Source organism: Microtus ochrogaster, linkage group LG9 (assembly GCF_000317375.1).
Source record: "Microtus ochrogaster isolate Prairie Vole_2 linkage group LG9, MicOch1.0, whole genome shotgun sequence".
In the NCBI taxonomy this organism is placed as follows: domain Eukaryota; kingdom Metazoa; phylum Chordata; class Mammalia; order Rodentia; family Cricetidae; genus Microtus; species Microtus ochrogaster.
The window spans coordinates 1,294,551-1,303,032 of NC_022034.1; the positions used below are offsets into that span (position 1 = coordinate 1,294,551).

The 8,482-nt window shown below is 35.9% G+C and overlaps 2 protein-coding genes across 2 annotated transcripts; both read left to right on the forward strand.

Moving 5' to 3' along the window:
• Nucleotides 1–1,478: 1,478 nt before the first annotated feature.
• Nucleotides 1,479–2,438, forward strand: LOC101998630 (olfactory receptor 8U8-like). The gene has a single exon (XM_005363310.1). The coding sequence runs from the start codon at nt 1,479–1,481 to the stop codon at nt 2,436–2,438; it is 960 nt and encodes a 319-aa protein (XP_005363367.1).
• Nucleotides 2,439–7,304: 4,866 nt separating this feature from the next.
• LOC101998913 (olfactory receptor 1044) lies at nt 7,305–8,249 on the forward strand. Its single transcript, XM_005363311.1, has one exon. The coding sequence runs from the start codon at nt 7,305–7,307 to the stop codon at nt 8,247–8,249; it is 945 nt and encodes a 314-aa protein (XP_005363368.1).
• Nucleotides 8,250–8,482: the final 233 nt, after the last annotated feature.

Below are 8,482 nucleotides of genomic sequence, written 5' to 3' on the forward strand. Positions count from 1 at the left end.
ATACATAATAAATAAATAAATAAATATTAAAAAAAAAAGAAATAAAACCTGGATGCGATTTGAGCTTCCAAAGGTAGAAAAACACATAGTCAATTGAAAACATACTAAGAAGTGTGATTTTTGAATAAGAAGTAATTTTAAAACATAAGGGTTCTCAAAACAATTGTTTTATGTTGATTCACTTGATTTTATTTTATCTTGGAGCTTTCATTTTTAAAATACCCATAAAATAGGATACTTGCATTAAGACTCAGTAAAATGAAATGATATACATAAAAACCTTGCTGTGTGTTCCACAATGTTAGATGTTTTCATTTTTTGAATTATGAAGATATATTTAAGATAATACTATAAGTTAGACTACTTATATAAAATTAATTACTAGTATAAACAAGGGAAAGCATAAAACTCTATTATCCCAATACGGGAACGATAAGTAGTTTAAAATTATGTATTAGAATATATTTATAAGACAATCCATGTTTTTCCTAATAACAGATCTATTACAGTGTAGCATGTTCTGAACATGTCCATCCATATTTATCACTTCTTTCCCTTGTCCCATTTCTCTTACCAGATGGTTCTCTTTTCTACTTTTACATGTGTGTGTTTGAACATATACATGTTCGACCACAGCAACAAGAGGAAATTCTAATAGTGTTGCAACTGCAGAAGATATAGTATACTTTGTAAATATATTTGTAAGTCATGGCTTAGACATTATAACAAATCAGAAAATAGCTACAAGAATGTACTGAACAAAACATTTGAACCAACCAAAAGTGGACTAATGTAGACTCTTTTCGCTCATCAGTCTTTATATAAATTGATGGATTTGTAATAAAAGAAGAAAAATATTCTTCTTACCTAAATTTCTCTTTTATTTTTCTATTTTATTGCCTGTTGGCTTTATATGTTTTGTTTTGTTTTATATTTTTAGGATAAGATATCTTTGTGTTTCACTATTTAGAACAGGTTGGCCCTGAACTCAGAGATCCTCCTGTCTCCACCTTCTGAGTTCTGGGATTAAAGTCATGGACCACCACATATAAGTTGTACTAATTCTCTCCCTACCCTTACCCTTCTATCTTCCCTATTTCACTGCCACCCTTCTTTACAACATGTCCCCTTTCCCATTCTTATCTTCTTTTTATGTGTGGTCAATTGAGAAAAATTAGAGTTACTTGTGTGAGACAGTGTGGGAAGTTCTTCACTGAAGGAACAGGAATTCATCTCTGGCAATACCACTGAAGAAAATGAAGCCCCTTAAATAGCATGCATGAATCAATTGCTCATAATTCTTTCTGTTACCTGCCCCATATTCAGCATAGCTGTGCTATGACAATCCCTACACTAGTAGAGAAACAATGACAAATATCTTTTTAGGAGATCATAAAGTACTAAGTATCTCTTGAGTTAGTAAACTGGAAATGTATCATTTGGATTTTTCTCTATTCCTACAGGTGTTCTGAAGACTCATGGCTCAGAAAAACTGCACCCAAGTCACACAGTTCATTCTTGTGGGCCTCACAAATCACCAGGAGTTGAACACGCCCCTCTTTGTGGTATTCTTGTCCATCTATCTTTTCACAGCCATAGGTAACCTGGGGCTAATCCTGGTCATTAGAACAGATGCAAGACTCAACACGCCCATGTACTTCTTCCTCAGCAACTTGGCTTTTGTTGATTTCTGCTACTCCTCTGTCATTACACCCAAGATGCTTGGGAATTTCCTATATAGCCAAAATTTCATATCCTTCAATGCATGTGCTGCCCAGTTAGGCTGCTTTCTCACGTTCATGGTATCAGAGTGCTTGTTATTGGCTTCCATGGCATATGATAGATACGCAGCCATCTGTAATCCTCTACTGTATATGGTCACAATGTCCCCCAGAATCTGCATCCAGCTTGTAGTTGCACCCTATACCTATAGCTTCCTGATGGCGTTGATTCACACTCTTCTCACCTTCCGCCTGTGCTATTGCCATTCCAATATCATCAATCACTTCTACTGTGATGACATGCCCCTTCTCAGGCTTGCTTGCTCAAACACTCAGTACAAACAGCTGTCTATTTTGGCCTGTGCTGGAATCACATTCATTTCTTCTGTTCTGATTGTTTCTGTTTCCTACATGTTCATTATCTCTGCCATTCTTAGGATGCGCTCAGCTGCAGGAAGACGCAAAGCCTTTTCTACCTGTAGCTCCCATATGATGGCCGTGAGCATCTTCTATGGAACTCTTATCTTTATGTACTTACAGCCAAGTTCTGACCACTCCCTTGATACAGATAAGATGGCCTCTGTCTTCTACACAGTGATCATTCCCATGCTAAACCCCTTGATCTACAGCCTTAGGAACAAGGATGTGAAAGATGCCCTGAAGAAAGTCATAGATGGTAGAAAGCAGACTTCGGTGTTTAAAGAGCTAAGAAAATAATTTCAATAAACATAGATTTTCACTCTTGGTCTTCCGCCCAATATTAGTAAAATGAGTTTACTATCTTAAAATTAATTGGTGTTCAACAGAAATATTATTAAATCAAACATATCTGTGTCATTTTTCTTTTTATTATTTTTATTTTATTGAATTAGATTACTTTTCATATAATATAGTCTAATTACAGTTTCTCTTCTCTCAAATTCTTCCAGTTCTTCTTCACCTATCCTTCATTGTGAATTCACCTGCTTTCTGTCCCTCATTTAAAAAAACAACAACAATTAAGAGATAATAATAAAATCTAATAATGTAAAACAAAAACAAACCAATTGGACTAGGACAAACAAACAAACCTAAGGGAAAGAGGCCTAGAAAATGCACAAGAAACAGAAACAGATGCAAAGACTCATTTATTCCTGTATGCTCAGAAATCCCACAAAAATGCAAAACCAGAAGCTGTAATAAACCTGTGATGTAAAGGAAAAGAATTATTTAATAAAATAAACTAAATTAAAAGTAAAAATAAAAATAATGTCTCTATCAAACTCCTTCCTTCAGGACACAGGAAATCACAAAAAAAGAGGAGGCAGGAAGTCTGTAATAACCAGAGGAAGTGGAGAATACCAAGTAAACAAGCCTTTCTTGACATGAGAGAGCCGGCGCACATATCAACTCACAGATACAGAAGCAGTGTGCATAGGGCCTGCATGGGTGTGCACCAGATAGGGTCCTAGAGCTAGAAGGAAACGTGAACACATGTCAACATCCCTAATCCTAAACTATTTCCAAAAATGATAACCACTTGCAAATGATAAATTAGTTTTCTCCAAGGAAGTCTCACTGGGAAAACAAACCACTCATAGGGACAGACCACATTCCCAGACATATGGCCAAGAGAAAATGAGAGCAGTGGTGTTTTGGAGTTTGTCTTGTAAGGACATGGAAAAATTTAAGACTCAACTTGACATGCCAAGCTTTGTGCAAACCCATGGGAAACCTGTCTCTTTCTGAATGGAAATGGAGGAGGAGTGGGTAGGTAGACAGGTAGATGGCAAAGGGGAGACTCTGGTTGCTTTGTAAAATAAATGAAAAAACGTTATTAAAATAAAAAACAATGATACATTTTAGATCATATAGTTTAGTGACTAAATCAGTATCAGAAACCAACAGCCTAGAAGAAGAAACACATACTTTTTGAGTATTTCAAAACAGCAAATAAACACAGCATTATATTTTATGGTCCTCCAAAGTAGATTTTTGCAACTTAGTTTTTCCAAATATATGCAAATTTTAAGAATTATCACATGGCAGTTCTTTTGTAGTTGTTGTTCTACATAACTATTTTATTGTGCATTACTTTATATGGAATGTTTCTTTTTTTAACTATTACTGGTTCTATGTGGATTCCACATTACGCATTCCAATTTCACTTATCTCCCCGTCTCCTCATATCTGCCTACTACCCGTGCAACCTTCCCCCAAATCGAAACCAAATGTAAAAGAAAAACCTAAAACCAAGCAGAAATAATATAAATAATGAAAACCAGAAAAAAATGACTGACAGTCCCCAAAACAGCATATTAAGGCAAAGATATGAAAAAGCAGAGTTTAAGATCTGTGTTTCTGCAAACCAAAAAATTATATTAATTATCTCTCAGCTGATTTGAGGTATCTATGCCCCAAAGACATAAACTATAATTTTTTCTGACTAATTCTTCTTACATCATTCTTTTAAGTAGATCCTTTGGGATAGTTTCACTGATAAAAGTCCATAGTTTGTTGCTGTTCAAGCATTACGTGCAGAAGAAATAGAACTCAGGTTTTCCAAGTAAGTTCAGTAAACAAGTTTTGACATTAGTGACAAATATGTATTTTAAAATTGAAGACTATAAAGATCTTTAGACTGAAAAATTTTAGGTAACATTTTCTGCAATAAAGCAAAATAGTTTATTCTTGTATTATTTTAATTTACTTTAATATACTTCATAGTATATAGAATATATAATTAGGTTTTGGTGGAGAAGTATTTGAAAAGTCTAAAATCCATTAAGTTATTTTGAAGAGACTAGACACCCAAAGGAAAGATTCTAATCTATGTCAAAACCTCACTTCTTGAGGTTTTGAAATTCTGTCTTTTGATACCTATAATGATAAAAAATATATCAGTGCAGACAAAGGAAAGTCATTAAGGCCTCAGTCCACAAAAAATAAAAGTACAGAAGCCTAAATAATTTTGAGAGTGGGAAACATACTCTCCCCAGGAAATGTTACACAAATTGGTTGTCCAATACTAAACAGTCAGCCATGAAAATATATGTATAAATCACATTATGCAAACTAAGGAGGTTGTTTTGTGTATTTTGGAATATAAATGTATGATTATAGGTGTATAAAAAAGTAATTAATGAAAAGAGAGGCCATGAATTTGAACAAGAGCAAGCAGAGTTATATAGGAGGTATTAGACAGACAAAATGGGAATGAGAAATGATATAATATTATAATTCTAAAAACATGCTAAGTAATTCAAAAAATGAACTATCTATTGTGTGACAGACTTAGAGTATTAAGAACATCCACTGGTATAGACAAGATCAGAGATTTGTCTAACTTATGTGCATTTTCTGAGGAAGTACTCAACATTTGTGTTGTATAAATGCTAGGAAAAGACAAGTCATTTGTAACACTTTCTCTGAGGAGGATAGAGTTTCTCATGACTTTGATTTAGTATTAAAAGATGCATGATGTTCAAGCAAATGCATATATAATTTTGTAAGTATATGTGCATGCATTTTTTTTTTTTGCACAGGACTATAAGTGCAAAACAGTTGGTGGAAATTCTGGGTATAAGGAATCATGGCACACTATTTCAGAAAAGCAGTAAAATAAATTATCCCAAGAAACCAGAAAATGGTTAAAGGGAAATCATGCATGTTTGTGTTCCTATAGTTAATAGCAAGAATGACAGACCTTGGGTGGAAAAATGAGAAGAGCTAAACATACCCAATGAAGCCCTATGAGAATGTGAATATGCTGTGCTTTTCTTGAAATATGTTTAGCAAAGAAAAACAAGAGTCAATAATCTTTCAATATTTAGACAGTCGCATCTCTATATATGAGGTATAACTTTGAATATTTTCACATTCTGTGACAGCTTTTTGTTTGGTTTGGTTTGGTTTTTTGTTGTTTTGGTTTTTTATCTCTCTCTCTTTTTTTTTTCAAGACAGGGTTTCTCTGTGTAGCTTTGGTTGTCCTGGAACTTACCTTGTTGACCAGGCTGGCCTAAGAACAACAGAGATCCGCCTGCCTCTGTCTCCTGAGTACTGGGATTAAAGGCATGCACCACCACTGCCCAGATTATAAACCTCATGTCACCATCAAGCAGATATACAAGCTAAAGAATATTTTTTTATTTGAAAATGTTTTTTAAATTGAAGACTGATAACCATTTCTATGTTGTGGGAACTCCTACTGGCCTATTTGGGTGTGGTCTGAGATACTGTAAGCACAGACCAAAACCATGCATGATCCCTTTTTTAATTGAATTTGGTTCCTAGCTTCCAGCACCTAGAGAGGGCCATGGATCTCTTCCCTTACTGTGAGTTTTATCGCCAATCAAATAACTTAACTACATTTTGGTGCCCAATATGGGGCTTGAATCCACAACTCTGAGATTAAGAGTCTCATGCTCTACAGACTGAGCTAGCCAGGCAATCACGAAAAGTCTCATCTGTAATATTGGGGCAACTTACTTTGGCTAAGACCTAAAGTATCTGACAGAATATTTTTTATTATTTATTTTTATTTATTTTTACTTAAAAATTTCCAACTCCTCCCCTCCTCCCATTTCTCTCCCCCTCACTCCTCCCCCTCCTCCTCCTTCTCCAGTCCAAAGAGCAGTCAGGGTTCCCTGCCCTGTGGGAAGTCCAAGGTCCTCCCCCTTCCATCCAGGTCTAGGAAGGTAAGCATCCAAACAGACTATGCTCCCACAAAGCCAGTACATGCTGTAGGATCAAAACCCAGTGCCATTGTCCTTGGCTTCTCAGTCAGCCCTCCTTGTCCAGCACATTCAGAGAGTCCGGTTTGATCACCTGTTCCATCAGTCCCAGTCCAGCAGCCTGTGTACTATCTGCAGAGGGAGGAATGGGCCAAGGTCAACAGAGAGCTAATTTAGATAAGTTGTCAAAGAGAACAGAGGATATTTCAGACACAATCACCTTAGGACTGTTAACCACAACCCAAGGAAAAGAATCAATTTCTCAGAGAGTACAGTTCTTAGTCCTTCCAAGAAGTGACTCCAAGCCTAAGCTAGGCTTGCCAAGTCTGTTTTTGGACAATCAACTAAAGCTCCCTTTGTCCTTTTGAGAAAACACAGAGTCACTTTGACTCCCATCATGTAATAAACTATGATGATTTCTGTAGAGTATATATTAGATATAGAGGTAAAGAAGAGAATTTCGTGTGTTTTTTATGGGAGCAAAATGTAGTTTATTTTATATAGAAATGGTGATTCCATTAGGATACATTCATTTTTTATTTTATCAATGTCAACATCTTCTGATTTGTTTTACATATTCAAAGAATTAATGTTGAGTTTTAAATAATAAGTAGCAACTTCAGGAAAAGATTGAAGTAGTAGACTGGCTATTATCTTATTTTCAATTTAGACTGAGAGAAATATCTCTAAGAAAATACCTCCTCATAATCATCTCTTGCTCTGACTCCAAAAGGTTTAATCATTTTCCAATTCAGCTATTACTTTCATGTTAACAATACAATGGTGTTTCACTACATTAAGAGAAAATATTCTTGTCAAAATGTTGGTCACCTTTTTTCTATTGATTTGCACACAGATTTTGTGAAGACTCATGACTCAGATAAACTGCACCCAGGTGACAGAGTTCATTCTTGTGGGCCTCACAGATCGCCAAGAGCTGAAGATGCCCCTCTTTGTGGTATTCTTAGCCATCTATCTTTTCACGACAGTTGGCAACCTGGGTTTGATTCTAGTCATTAAAACAGATTCAAGACTCAACACACCCATGTACTTCTTCCTCAGCAACTTGGCTTTTGTTGATTTCTGCTACTCCTCTGTCATTACACCCAAGATGCTTGGGAATTTCTTGTATCAAAAAAATGTGATATCCTTCAATGCATGTGCTGCACAGTTAGGCTGTTTCCTAGCCTTCATGACAGCTGAGTGTCTGCTATTGGCTTCCATGGCCTATGACAGGTATGTGGCCATTTGTAACCCTCTACTCTATATGGTCCTAATGTCCCCAGGGATTTGCCTTCTGCTTGTAGCTGCACCCTACTGCTACAGCTTCCTGGTAGCCCTGTTCCACGCCATCCTCACCTTTCGCCTCTGCTATTGCCATTCCAATATCATCAATCACTTCTACTGTGATGACATGCCTCTCCTCAGGCTGACTTGTTCAGACACTCACTCGAAACAGCTATGGATCTTTGCCTGTGCTGGCATCATGTTCATATCCTCTCTGCTCACTGTATTTATTTCCTATACGTTCATTATTTCTGCCATCCTGAGGATGCGCTCAGCTGAGGGAAGACGCAAGGCTTTCTCCACATGTGGTTCCCACATGTTGGCAGTAACCATTTTCTACGGAACCCTCATCTTTATGTACTTGCAGCCCAGTTCTAACCACTCTCTAGACACAGACAAAATGGCTTCTGTCTTCTATACAGTGATCATCCCGATGTTGAACCCTTTGATCTACAGCTTAAGGAATAAGGAAGTGAAGGATGCCATGAAGAAATTAATTATCTTTAGGAACCAAAGCCTTATGTCATGAAATTAAGAAAATGACTTGAATAAATAATAATGGTCTATGTGTGTTCCCTCTTTTTCCAATAAAATACTATTAACATGTCTACTTTTTTAATATATTATATGAATATATAGAAACTGTCTTTCCTCTATAGAGAAATTTTCAATACAGAATGTAATTTCATATATAAAACAAGATGCAATAATTTGGAAGTCATTCTTTCATTTCTGAAATGGGAAATGTACAACAAAAATTAT